The sequence below is a fragment of the Sturnira hondurensis genome, unplaced genomic scaffold (genome assembly GCF_014824575.4).
Source record: "Sturnira hondurensis isolate 20B ecotype Veracruz unplaced genomic scaffold, ASM1482457v3 Scaffold0004136, whole genome shotgun sequence".
Classification (NCBI taxonomy): domain Eukaryota; kingdom Metazoa; phylum Chordata; class Mammalia; order Chiroptera; family Phyllostomidae; genus Sturnira; species Sturnira hondurensis.
The window spans coordinates 44215234-44229718 of NW_028076767.1; the positions used below are offsets into that span (position 1 = coordinate 44215234).

The window sequence follows — 14485 nt, forward strand, 5'->3', positions numbered from 1 at the left end:
TTGCTGTGAGGTTTGAAACAACCGCGTTGTCCTTGATACTAAAGAAAATACTGTCTCCCTCTCTCCACCTTACCATAAAAGCGTGGGCACTATTTAAAGACACGAGAGCACCCCGAACGGCGGGCCTGGGGTGCAGACCAGAGTCTGCGGCCCGGGAGGGTGGGCGTGCCCACTGCGCGCGGGGATCCATCCTCGGAACCGCGCCCCGCGCCGCTGCTTCGCGGGGCTGGAAACGCGCGATTCACGGTCCTCGGCTGAGGCTTCGAACGCCGCCCACGCCCCCTCCTGCAGCCTCCGGAGGAGGGATCGTCGCACCAATCGCGGAGCCCCGCGCTAAATTGTGCCGGGCGCGGGGCGGGGGACGGGGGGAGAGAAGAGACGACGCCTCCCGCGCCCCTCGGGGTCCGTGGCTCTGGGAAGGCGCCCGCTCGCCCTCGGGCTCCTCCACGCTGTCCGGGGCCCCGATCTCCCGGAGGCAGACTTGCCTACCTTCACGGGTGTCATCAGACCGAGGAACTTCCAGCCACTCCCCCCCCGGACCCCCGAGTCCAAACCGCTCACCCCCAGCGTTTTAGCGCAGAAAAGTCTCGTTGGGAAAAGCAGTCTCCAAGACCAGGTATCACAAATTAAAGCCCAGTGGGTCCAGCTGCGAGGACATCCCTCCCTTTCTCCTTTATGGACGGGGAGGGATAAGGGCTCGCCCTTAGTTTTAAAATGTTTAATGAAATATTAGACATTAAACGAATATTTAGCCCCTACTATGCACCAGGCACTGTTCTCACGGGGCTTACACTGCCACAACTCGTATTATCCCCTCACTCAGGGAGTTGGCCTTCCAGGTCGGGGCGGGGGGGAGTAACAGACTAGGGGTCTTTGATTTGTTTTCCCATGATCTCATCCCAAGCCAGAATCCTGGACTCAGAGGAGTCGGGAAGGAACTCGGGCTCTAGAACCCCACACGATTCCAGCAAGTCGAGTCCGGAGGCGGGGCCCAGGCCTCTCAGCACCAAGGACAGTGCCCACCGCGCGGTCGTCGAGCCTCCTGGGCCGGCTGGCCCCGGCGCGCCCGCCCGGCCCGCCCGCCTCCTCCCGGGCAACGGCCACGCTTCGCTCCCCTTCTCGCGGGCGGTGGTGGAAGATTTCGCCCCCTTCTCGCCTCCTCCTAAGACATCTCACTGAGGGGTGGTTGTGGCCGTCTTTTGGCTCTCCAGCACATTTGGATTCTTTATTTTTGTGTTTTTCACTCTCTTATCTTTTATTACCACTGGGGGAGACGCTGCGGACAATGGGGGCTGGTGGGAGGACCGCATCCTCTCCAGGGACCTGAGGGCGGCGGCGGCCGGGAAGGGAGCGGCGGCCGCCCAGCTGTTTCGTTTCCGTTCGGTCCGAGGGTTGGCGCTTTGGGGAAACGGGGCCGCGACGCCCGGGCGCGGGAGGAGGGCGCGAGCTCGGACTCTGCCCCCCGGGTTTGCTGCCCGCAGGTCGGCGTGGGCTGGACCCGGAGCGCGACCCCGCGCCCACGGCGCCCGTTCCCTGGAGGCTTCGGCGCAGGAAACCGTGGGCGGGGAAAGAGCGGGGCGTGCACGGGGCGCCCGCGCGGGCCGCGGGGGAGAGTTTTGTGCGTAAAATAGCGCCCACGTCAAGGTGAGTGAATAAGAAACGTCAATCTCGATTTTTTCTTTTTCTTTTCTTTTTTTGACGTATTTAGCCTTTACAGCCTCCGGGAAAGGTGATGTAGAGCCACGGTGTTTGTTCATTTTAGCTAGCTCTTTGGGGTCTATTTTAAGTGTCTAAGGAGAGAGAGGGGCGGGGATGAGAATATGAATGGACGCGGATGGCGGTGCTCGCGATGGAAACGTCTGTCCCCCGAGACCAGGGCTGTGGGGAGCGTGGCCAACTCGGCGCCCGGCTGTCTTTGGGTCGGGGCTGAGGTGTGTTCGGTGTGCGTGTGGACCTGAACGATGGCTCCCAGGTCATTCTGGACTCGAGGCCGCCGCTGCGCCCCTGCCCGGCCGCCCGCACCGCGCCCGCTCCGCCGCGGCCGGGACGCGTGGAAAGGGCGGCGGGGGAGGAGGGTCGGCAGCCCGGGCGCCGGAGCGGACTTCGGGGATCACCGCCTTCGCTCCTCTTATCCGCGTCGCTCCGAGAGTAGGCCAGTGGTCCCTTTCCCGTTGACACCCAGAAAATGGAAGTATTCTAATGCGAAAGAAATTAATCAAGGAGGACAGAGTGGTTGGTATTAGGGCAGATCTTGTGCAAATCCTAGGACGCCTAGTTCTTGTGCTTCCGACTGTGGAGACGAAGCGGCCACCAGGTGGCGACAGATAACAGTTTCTGAGAACCGGCGAGGGCCCCGCGAGGGGGCGGTTCTTCCAGGGAATCTGCGGGCCCTGCCAGTTCACGCGCGTCCCCCGCCGCGTTTCTCAAAGCGGGGCCTTTTCCAAATCGGAGCGGTGGTTGGGACACCCCGAGGCTCTGTCCCCTCGGTGAAAGGAGGAGGTGCAGACTATCCATTTCTCCCAGAGCCGCTCCTTGGAGATACCGGTCCGGAGGAAACCCCTTTGCTCTTGGGCGAGTTGTCTCACTGCGAAACTGGAGACCAAGGAAATAACAGATTTGGGTTGCAATTCTGGCAGAGAGCTTGTACGATGTATCTGTTTTTAGTTCTTCGTTCAACAAAAACTGAGGCAAACTCAGTCCTTTCCCAAAAGAGTGGGATGCAAGAAAGGTGATTTCCCATGAGATGCTTTTAGTGAAACAGTATAGAATAGGATACCAGGTATAGTAATATTTTATCCATTTCTTTCCTTGTAAAGCACCCTTGAACTATTTAAAATAACAGGTGTTTAGCCCTGTTTCAGACTTAGATGTATGGGACTAATGGGACTACTGTTTGTGAGCATTATGGAAAGTTCTGATTTAGTTTCAGAGAATCCAATAACTTCTATTTCAGATGGGATTCATGACCTAATCCTGGCCAGTTAACTGCTTGAGGGAGAAAACTAGAACCTAAAGGAAGGGGGGTCTTCATCCTTGCTGCTGTGGCTCAGCCCCCTTCTTGTAAGAGCTGGGGTCTTATCACACCCAAGGGGCTCGTCTGTGTCATCTGAAATCCCCACCACGGGTTTTCCTGGAGCAATTAGCCACCTGGAGCTTGTTCTTTCTGTCTTATGGAGTCCCAGCGCCCAGGTCCTGTTGTCTTTTCCCTGGGTGTGTCAGGGATCCCTGAGATGTACACAACATGAAATCTCAAGCCGTCTCTCAGTATCTTCTCTCTGGGGCTGTAGGCACATTTTCCTCAACTTTATAGCTAGGGACAAGCCACAGGTAAGCATCAGAGCATGGGGAGACTTGAAATGGTTAGGAAAAAATTTCCTCTTCTCCAGATCAGGACTTTATACTCCACTGGTCCACACGCCCCCTCCCGACTCTCTTTTGGCCACTGGAATGAAGCTGATCCGCAAGCATCATTTTTGTGGCAGGAGCTGACATCTGCACCAAGGCGGCCAGGGAGGACCGGCCCAGTGGTGGCAGTGGTGGAGGGAAGTAGTGTGTGTGAGAGACCGGTCTTTCTCTGTGTGTATGTTTCTCTCACTCTAAAACATAATTTATATTATAGAGGTGAGAAGTGACTCACATGGAAATTATGTGGTGTTCATTGTATGAATTCTCATTTAACTATCACCTGTATTTCGCTGATGAGGAAACTGAAGTACAAAGACTTCCAGGACTTCCCAAACCACATCCTTCATGGGAAGTGGGCTGAAAACTCTTCTCTCGGTCCCAGTGCCCTGTACACTGCTCGGGAGGCTCCCCGACTCTGCCACGGAACCACTTGACCTTGGGAAATCAATCTCTCTGGACTCCCATAATGGGAGGGTTAGGATATCAGATGAGACCAAATAAGACTTCATTTATCTGAAATAATTTAGTAATAGTATTTTTTGCCTTCTCCCATTGGGGATTCTTCTTGCGTTATGAGTGCTAAAGACTCCTTTCAAGGACCTCATGCGGTCCTCCCAGCAGCCTCTTACAGGAGGAAAAGCAAAAACTTTCAGGTCAGTCAGCTGAGTTCAAATCTAGATTCTCCTTATCAGCTATTAGTTACTGCTCTGGATTTTCTCATCTGTAAAATGAGGGCGAATACCAGCTTTGTGGGCTATCTTATTTGATGTTCATAAAACTCAGCAAGTCCAACTGTGCCTTGTTTATGGTGTGCAACAAATGATAATTCTGCTCCTGTCCTAGCCCGAGTTCAGCAATGGTGTTGATCCATTTAAATGTCTCCGTGGATGTGGAAGCGAAGCCTCCCAAGTGTTTTATTCTGTTGCCCATTTGTCTCAGCGGAGCTTGATCACCCCCTTGGCATGGGCTTGAGGCTCCTTTCCCTGGTGAGTTAGAGGTTTTTTAACCCACAGAGTTTTGATTCCGAAAGAAGAAAGCTTTCTGGTGGGATATTCAGATTCACCTGGCCAGGGTGAAAGGGAGCCTGTTTGGGGACAAGGTCCTCACTCTTCCCCCCGGACCCTGCTGTTCCTTGAACACCCGAGGCATGCTCCCTGCAGGACCTGACAGTTCCTGCTCCCTGCCTGGGAAGAGAGCTCTTCCCCGAGTGGCTGTGGGATTTCCTGTTCCTTCTGTTCTTGGTCTTTGCTCAAACGTTCCAATGTTGTTTTCTCAGCGAGACCTTGCTTTATCCTTCCATTTAAAATTTCAACTCTCCCTCTCCCATAGTACTTCCTGTCCCTTCCCTGATGTCTTATACCACTTGATATATTGTATAATTTATTCATTTATTGTTCCTTTCTTCTCACTAAAATGTAAGCTCGATGAGGGCAGGGATTTTTTTTAAACCAAGGTATTCCCAGCGTAGGGTGATTCCTGGAACACCATAACTACCCCATGTGTGCGTTGCTGTCTTTTATTGGTGCAGCTGAATAGACACTTCGTTCCTAACCTCTTCAGCTGGTCATTTGGAAGGCACCTGCAACTGCAGAATGAGGCGGGCAGTCATTTTGCATCAGATTCTTTTCTTCATCTGGATTCAGAGAAGTTGAGAAGAAAATGTAGAGGAAGAAGAAGTAAGTCCCCCCCAAATCAGAGCCACCTAGGAGGAGACTTCAGTTGTCCTAAAAGGGAGCAGCTAGTTGCGTGAGTATTCAGACCTCTGCTCTAAGAGTTGTGAAAGATCTCAGTTTAGCAAGTTTTAACTTGAGACGAGTGTCTTAAAGTATTCTTTTAATTCCATTTAGTACATGTAATTTTTAATATTTTTCCTCATTGGTGGGTTGCAAGCCCAGAGAAGAAGGCAGCGTTAGGGTGGGGATGCTGGCTGTTGATTCAGGTACTCCGCCGCACCTCTGGTGGCATCCTCCCGACACGGACAGGAGGAAACCGGACGTGGTGCCGGTTGTGGTGGAGAAGAGATTGTCCTCCTAACACACTGCCCAGGAAACTGAAACTCACTGTCTTTACGAAATGATCATTTTCAAATGATACTTTCTATGGGAAGACATTTAGAATGATTTTATTAGAGATGAAGACACACTTAGGGACCTGAGGGCATGAAACACCAAAAGCCTTGTTTCAGGATAGAAGAGGAAGCAAGCTAAAAGTATTTCAAAGGGGCAAAAGAAACTCATGGAAGTTACCCAACTATCACAGTTATATGGGTAATGTCCCATACCATATTCATGTGTAGTTACTGGGAAAATGAAATGAGGATGAAGAACCACCAAGCAAGCTTTGTATATTGGTTACCTGTGTACCTATCACCTCATTCAAAAATCTACAGTTAGTCAATGTGGATGAGAACTGAGCACTGATGGTCAAAGTTATAAAGCCACACACACTCACACTCACACGTACTCACTCACACACACACACACAGACCTAGATGTCAATCTGCCAGTTTCTAGGCATGTGGTCTCCAGGTAAAGTTCTCTCACTCTCTCTAGGCCTCAGTTTCTTCATATATGAATAAAGATGATAATATCTGCCCTACACTGGTGTTATGAATAAAGCATTAAGATATGAAATGTACAATACTTAACATATAATAGCTTATCAATACATGTAATTATCATCCTTCCTAAACATGCTCATCTTAAATATTTAAAAAGTAATTCACCTGTGCCTGTGTCCTCCAACCATACTTGTTTGTTTTCCTGTGTCCTCCAACCATACTTCCTTGTTTTCCCTTCCTTCATGGTCACGCTCCTTGTTCTCCTTCTCCCCACTTCACATGCACTCACACTCACTAATACGCGTGCACAACATCCTCCCCACAAATGGTTCTGCTCCCACGAATGCCACAATCACCTCTTTGTTTCTATCCAACCCTTTTTAGTTCTTGTCTCACTTGTTCTCTCTGCAACTTTTGGCAAAGCAAATCTTTCCAGACCTTCAGAGTGTTTTGTTTTTTTAAAAATTTTATTCTTGCCCTGGCTGGTATGGCTCAGCAGACTGAGTAATGGCCGGGGAAGCAAAGCGTTGCCAGTTTGATTCCCAGTCAGGGCACATGCCTGGGTTGTGGGCCAGGTCCCCAGTAGGGGGCACATGAAAGGCAACCACACATTGATGTTTCTCTCCCTCTCTTTGTCTCTCCCTCCCCCTCTAAAAAATAAATCTTTAAAACATTTATTCTTGAAACATTTTTTTCTGTTGGTACTTTGTTTTAAAAGATTTTATTTTTTAGGGAGAGGGAAAAGGAAGGAGGAAGAGAGGGAGAGAAACACTGATGTGAGAGAGAAACATCAGTTGGTTGTCTCTTGTAGGTACATCAACCAGGGATGGAGCGTGCAACCCAGGCATGTGTCCAGACCAGGAATCAAATCAGGAATCAAGTCAAATCAAATCAAAACCTTTTGCTTTGCGTTACGACACCCAACCAACTGAGCCACAGCGGTCAGGGCCTGGCCTTGAAACTCTCTTTTGGGTTTCTGTGGTGTACTCACTACCAGTTAGGAGGCTTTTAGCAGCAGTTAAAAGAAACCTCAATCCAAACTGGTTTAGACAATAATAAAGTTATTTCACATGATATTAAAGCTCAGATGGCTGACTTGCAGAGCAGTTGATTCCAAGGCAGAACATCACTAGCAACCTGGGTTCTTTTTGCTTTACTCTCCACAGCATCAGCTTCATCCTAAGATTAGTTCTTCTCATGACCATAAAATGGCTGCCAGCTGTAAATAAGGCAGCATGCTTCCTGGCTCTTAACCAGAGGAATGGCGGAACCCCTCCTCCCCGTTATGAAATAAAGTCCTTAATTTGGTTGGGCCAATGTCAGTTACATGACCACTTTTGGAACAAGAAGTCACCAAACGCTATGCACTGGTTGGCTGAGGGTGTCTTTCTTGAATCCCGTGGCTCTGTGTGTGGGGAGTGAATATCTGAACAAAATCAGGGCTCTCTTAGCAAAGAAGCAGGGGGAGATGGATGCTGAGCACCAACCAATGGTGTTTGCTATGTTTGCTTTCCTGATTTTCCCTGGCTGTTCTTCTTAGGCTCTTTTGTGACTTTTCTTCCTTGGACCATCACTTAAATATAAGATAATTGTATTTTCAGTCCTCTTTTATTCAGACTACACTCTGTGGGCTACCACAGCCTTATCTTTGATGACTATCTCTAATCAACGAGATATCTGTTATGCATTATCTAATTCAGCCTAAACGGACGACTCCCAATGAAGGTGTGTGCCTCTAGCCGAAGTATGTGTTCTAAGCTCCATACTAGGAATTCCAAAACAACTTCTGCCCAGTACTCCATGTGGTAGGCAGAATAATGCTCCCCCACCCTGATTAGGTTCTAATTAAGACATTAGGACTATGTCCTGATCCCCAGATCTTATAAATATGTTAGGTTACAGGCAAAGGGCAGTTAAGGTTACAGATGGAATTAAGGTTGCTAGTCAGTGGGTTTTCCACATGGGCCCGAAGGAACTGCAGGTGTCTTTAAAAGAGGAAGAGGGAGGCAGTGTTGAGAGCATAGGTGAGCTATTCCATATTGCGGCCTTGTCATCTATTTTGTGTGGCTGGGCGGCCGACAGGCCTTTGAACCGACACAGGTCTCTCCCTCAAGTGCATGGCCTGGGTAAGAGTCACCAGTGCATTTCTGGTATGACTTTCCGAAGCCCCTGGTGATATAGTCTCTCCTGCTCCCAACTATTTCCCTTGTGCACTGCCTTGGATAATACCCTCGCTGGGCTTACTGAAACTCTGATCATTGTGTTTGAATTGACCAATCTGACCTTAGTCTGGGAACCCCAAGAGCATTCCACTTGAAGACCCTAATAAAGACATGTACCCCAGGTCCTGCTACTCACTCTCTGCCTGCCCCTTGATCTCCCCAGTCACATGTAAAGTGTAATAATCTTTCCTATTTCACTTTCCCTTTGGATCTTCAATGAACCCTGGCTCAACACCCCAGGGTTCTACTTACTAGGTGTTAATTTAACAAAAATCACAAGATAAGGGAAGAAAAGACAGCAGAGGCTGCAGTGTGAGAATGTCTCAGTCCGACATTGCTGGTTTTGAAGATGGAGGGACGCGGCCATGAGCCAAGGACTGCAGGCAGGTTCTCGAAGCAAGAGGAGGCAAGGAAACTGATTCTCTTTGAGAGCCTCCAGGAAGAATGTGGCCTTGCTGACCCCTTGATTTTGGCTGAGGGAGACCCATTTTTAATTTCTGACCTCCAGAACTGGAAGATAATAAATTTGTGCTGTTTTAAGCCACTAAGTTTGTTGTAATTTGCTACAGTAGTCATAGCAAACTAACACACTTCCCATGCTCAACTGTGTAAGTTAACTGCCAACATCTCCAGCAAATCTTTCTTTTCCTTTTTGGTGGGGATAGCACCACCATATAACCAGTTATCCAATTGGGGGTCACCCTTGCCCTCCACCTCTCCCCTGTGTTTAATTCACTAGTTCCTGTCAGTTCTTTCTACCTCTAAGATAACTCCCCCATTCAATTGCATCTCTTTGTCCTGACTCTTTCTAGGCTACGGCTTTGAACTGCCAGGATTACTAGGCAGTGGAGTTTTGTATTCTGCCCGTTCTCCACATTTTCAGATGTATGTGCATGGTTACATTCATATACATAAGCATTTTTAATGGAGAGCCATAGGAAGAACCACATTTCCCATCAAGATCTAGGACACACACACACTCAACCCGAAAGTTTCACAAAGCCCTAATTCATTCTCTTTCGTAATGTGTGCTATTTCCTATTATGCGTAATTTCGTTTTTAAAAAACCCAGCTACTTGTGACTCACTATAATGATTTCATAACTGACTAATGGATCATGACCTGTAGCTTGAGAAAACATTTTTCCACCTGGCTACTAGAATTTTCTTTCTAAAATACAATCATTATTTTCCCTAAAACCCTTCAATGGCCTCCCACTTATATTATCCATGGATTTTCCTGCTCCTGCTCTTTTATCACTATAGCTCCATCAGTCTCTACTCTAACTGGTTCATTTTCGTTTTGCAATCCAATCTTACCTGCTTACTTTCCGGACTCAGAATGTGTCTAGTGTTAGGACACTGCCCACATCATCTTGTGGCTAATTCCTGCTCATTCCGTCCCCTCAGCTGAGACTTCATCTGCTCCTGAGTGCTTTCCCTGGGTGCCTGGCCTGGGTTAGGAGCCACCCGCTCCTGCCGTGTGCTCTTTTGGCACATGGCACGTCCTCTGTGGCAGTGTGTATCACCCTGTATTTCAACAGCAACAATGCTATTTAAAAGCAGTATTTAAATGCTATTTATGGACTGGGGTGGGGGTAGAGAGAGGTAGGGAGAAAAGGCAGAAAACTGTACTTGAACAACAGTAAAATTAACTTAAAAAAACAAATGCTATTTATGGGTTTTGTTTTCCATGGTATACCTTTAGGCCTTCAGTAAATATTTATTGAATAAATAAAACTAGTGGATTCTCATCTTAAGTCCATCAAATGGACATTTTCGCACTGTTTAACGTGTTATAAAATTTCAAAGAAGGCACAGGTCTGGAACATTCAGCAGTTTCTGGAGTTCAGCTGTGTGTGAAGCAGCCTGTTTCAAGATTCACGAGCTCTCTCATACTGGGACTAGCATCTCTTAGTCTTAATTTCCTCCCCTGAATTCCAACACCCCAGTTAACATTTACCCTTGGCTATCCCCAAGCGCCCCATATTCAATTGTGTAACTTACAGGGGTAATAGCTGCTCTTAGAACAATTGTGAGAAGCCAGCAGGTTAAATAAAAACACTTTGCAGATTATTTTTTACCTGTTATTACTACATTTATACAGACACACATGCCTCTGTCAGGTTATGCCAACATCCTAAGTTACACTGATCAAAGACAGCAAGTAGGATGAATAACGGAAGAGGAACAGAGGGGAAGTAGGAAGAGAGGGGTATGATTATCCTGTATGAGCAAACCTTATAAACTCTTAGATTTAGCTATAACACAGCCTGTGATGTTTTGGCTTTTTTTTCAGAGTTTCTTCCTTAGAACTTTCCTGTTCCTTTAAAAGAAAACTAAAATCTCATTAGTGTAACTGATTTAGTCTGCAATATTAGTTGCTGGGTATTTTGTGAACCTCTTGGTGGGCGAGTGGGGAGCTCCATACTCGGGTAAGCATCACCAGATTGATACACGGTGGTTTTGCTATGGTGGGAAGGAATAATGAGCTCCCCCCCAAATAAAAAGAATAACCATCCATGAGGTCTATGTCAGCCGGCCCTCCGATGCTATCTACTTAACGTAACTAGAGGATTATACATACCTGCCTTCATTTCTTTCAGTCACTCCTACAAAATGGGGCAGAATTTCTTCCTCCAAATGTTAGCAGGGCACAAAATGCCCAAAGACTAAATTATGCTGCAAACATTTTAGATATAACATACTGGTGTGCTAATACAAGAATAAAAATTCAAAATACCTACATACAAATCAGATTGGCACCTTGAAAAACAAATTACTTGGGAATATTTTTCTTACTTTTACCTGTTACCTTACAACCTATTTTGAAGATGGCAGAAATTCATCAAGGAATACAGAATCAGCAAAATAATGCAGATTGAGACATCAAAGGTGCAATGAAGTCGTGTTAATTTGTTAACGTGTTTGTTAATTGCACTCCATTCACTCACTTGGTATATACATCCCATTATTTACCAGGCACATGTGCAGCTGCTGGGGTTATAATACCATTTTCAAATACCATTTTCCCTTCTGAGAAACTCACATTGAGCTAAGACCTAAATATCAGGAAGGAGTTCAAAGTAATATGAATAAAGTAAAACAACTCTGGACCATATAAAGCATAATTAGACTGAAATGCAGCTCTGCTCTTTATATTTCCATGGTACACAGTAATAGAAATATGTAAAGATTAGACCACAGCAGCATCTTCCATCACCCATCTTCACATTCATCCGAGCTTCCTTCACTGAGCTCCTCGCTGCTTTCTCCCTCGCTCTCACCGCCACTGTCTTCTTCACTATCTTTATCATCTTCCTCAAGATTTGGAGATTTCTCTGCCACGGAAAAAGAGAAAATTGCTTAATATGTTTCTTAATATTTCCACTCTTTGAAAAGTTATAATTCTCTTTGCTTCTCCCTCCACCAAGAAATACATATTTTTGGAACAAGAACTGAGCTGAACTTTGTTAACTGTATATGAGTTTAAATTAGTAGTACAAATAGAAACATCTTACTGGCATAACGATATTTGAGAATTTAAAGTAAACTTAAAACTAGGTCTATGAAAATATTTTTATTATTGTGAATGTAATTCTTAAATAGAATAAGTAAATTCTTAATAGACTAGGATAATTTAGAGGGTACTGGCTTTCCCTGGAATTGTGGGATAGTTCCTTAACATGGGACAGTTAGCATGTTCTGCTCCCTCTGAAGACTATGGTATACGTCCAGGAAGCCTGCTTTGTTCGGGCAGTTCCACCCCACAGAGGACAGGAAGTCATCTTGACCATCCACGAAGGACAAGCTGGTTTCATTAAACCATCCAAGATAACCATTTAGACTTTTCTTTTTTTATTCCCTTTTTTTCCCTAGACTTTTCTTAACCACTTCCTGAGGATGTACTTTGCCAATCTCCTGGGATAATGGCTTTTTATATAGTGACTGCTCACAGTTCTATGAGAAAGAAGGAATTTCAAATTTTAAACTTACCCATCAGCAACATTTCTTCAATAAGTGACAAAAACTCCTTGGCCTCAGGATTTTCTGGTTCATAAATTAGGACTGAAAATGGACAACAGAAGGTGTGTTATTAACAATCAAAGTGTTTCAGCCAACAGGCTCCTCAGAATGAGGTTGAAACGGCCAATCAGAGTGAGTGAAAATGCAAAAAGCAATAGACATCAACAATTATAGCATGGGTATATTTAAGTGCAGAGAGAAAATGCTCTACTTACCTTAGGTGCTTTGTAAGAGAAATCTCATTCTATTTTCTACCTCCTGTCCAAAGAATCAACCTCTATCACTATGAGGCTTCCCTCACAGGCCTGAAACCAAGCTGTTTCATAACTAATTCCACAAACAAGGCACACATATGGCAAAATATGGACACTTTGCTACTAAGGATGTGTGCCTAGAGTCTGTTAATCCCTCATTCATCTCAGCCTCCCAAAGGCTGCACGACATCCCTTGCTAAAGACCTCACTGGAACACACTGAACATAAAGGAACAGAGTTGGTTTTGTTTTGTTGTTTTTTAGTGCAAGCTCTTCCAGGGTAGAGATGCCATTTCTAAAAACCCATCTTTCATACAGGAAAACTGATGTTTCTTATTTTTCTTCCTTAAAACTTTCCCCCTAGTTTGCACCCCGGTCATTGCCTCCCCTGATCATCAGACCCACTGTTTTCAGCACTGGGTATTCCTTTTTGTTGGTCCTTTATGTGAATGTGCATGCGAATGTGTCATCTTTCCTTTGGACTACACCAACAGATTTTTCAAGGCTTGTTGGTGTGTTACCAGTGTCCTACAGAGCAGGATGATTTATACCTTTTGTTTGAGAGCTTTCTGGACTATTTTATTGTTCAGATCTCTCTCTACTGTCCTCCTGCCTACCTTGAGTAGTCATACTTCTGCATCATCTATTTCATGCCGTGGCTCCTGTGCAGTACCCCGATGGCACCCAGGGGGCGCTGAAACATCAAGTGTGCTGTCGGCCTGGCTAACAGTGAGAGAGAGAACCGTGGACGGTTCAGCCAGTCCCCACCCCCTCGGAGGACCACCCCCTACGGCTTTCGTCCTGACACACCAATCCAGTGTTTTTATTTCCTAATCCACTACCACAACAATCTACCCATCTGCATTAGCATGGCTGTGCACCTGCTCACGAGCTGCTTCTGAGGATCCCATAGGTATTTATACATCTTTTAAGGTTTCTAATAAAAGTAACTTTTTATACATTTTAACTTGGACTAAATCTTTCTCTGAGGCCAAGCCTCTTTCTCCCTCCTTCTAGAGAGGGGGTTCTCCAACCCGCTCCTTGAGAGACTAGTTTCTTAAGAGGTGAATACATACTTGGAAAACTAGGTTAAATAAAATTAGCCAGGGAACGGTTACAGTAAGAGGCAGCTGAAGGATTTTATGAAGTATAAACATGCTCATAACTACTTTGAATCTTAGGAGAATGTGGTTTCCCCAATTTATTATTCCTATGGGATCCTTTTTGGTAGGACATTTATTAAGAAGTGTTATTAATTTCCTAGTAACACACTTTAGGAAATTTCTTATTGCAATTAGGATTATTCCATGGGATTAGAGTGTGGCACCAGGTTACTTGCATGGTTTAACCAAAACCACTGGCAGTTGTTAATTTTCAGAGTGAGAGAAAGGCGTCCACACTGAAGCTTAGCCCAGCAGTATCCATTCCAGGTGATGAATCAAACATTCTTCTTACTCTTGGATAAGTTAGTAGAGTTTGAAAAAAAGTAAGAGAAGCCTCTAGCACATGCAGATGGTGTTCTGGGGGCTGTTTCCCAACCTGGGCAGAGCCCAGTGTGGGCCTTGAAGAAAGACTGTCAGATGTGAATCCAGGTTCTGCCACTGTCTAGCTGTGTTACCTTGCAGAAAGTATTTAAAATCTTGCCTTTCAGTTCTTTTATCTGTAATAATACTATTAGCCACCTCGGCCTACTTTAATGAATCAATGAGACAATGCAGATAAAGTATTTAGTCCAGACCTCGGTGCATGAGAAGTGTTGAACAAATGTTGATTATTATTAGTTTTTCTGGAATGGTCTGGGCCTAGAGACAGACTTGGTTCCTTCCTAAGAATTCAATGGATACTTCCTTCTGGCTGAAGCGAGGGCAGGGAGCCAGGGGCTCTGCTGCCCGTGGGGTTCTAAGTCCCTCAGGCTGCAGGCTGTTCTCGGGGCGACTGAATGTGGGTCTTGTTCACTGTTTACATCCCTGTGGTGCCCAGAACAGAGCTGTAGCCCTCGAAACACTAATAAATGAAATAA

At 46.1% G+C, this 14485-nt stretch overlaps 1 protein-coding gene across 1 annotated transcript in view; it reads right to left on the reverse strand.

The window, feature by feature from the left end:
* Window positions 1–11213: 11213 nt before the first annotated feature.
* The window catches only part of ERICH2 (glutamate rich 2), a 38127-nt gene continuing 34855 nt past the window's right edge, over window positions 11214–14485 (reverse strand). The window contains exons 9-10 of the mRNA XM_037043468.1: window positions 12183–12254; window positions 11214–11527 (exon numbers count right to left, since the gene is read on the reverse strand). Coding sequence (XP_036899363.1) covers window positions 11406–11527; window positions 12183–12254 — 194 coding nt within the window. The 3' untranslated portion in view covers window positions 11214–11405. The remainder of the gene's footprint in view (window positions 11528–12182; window positions 12255–14485) is intronic.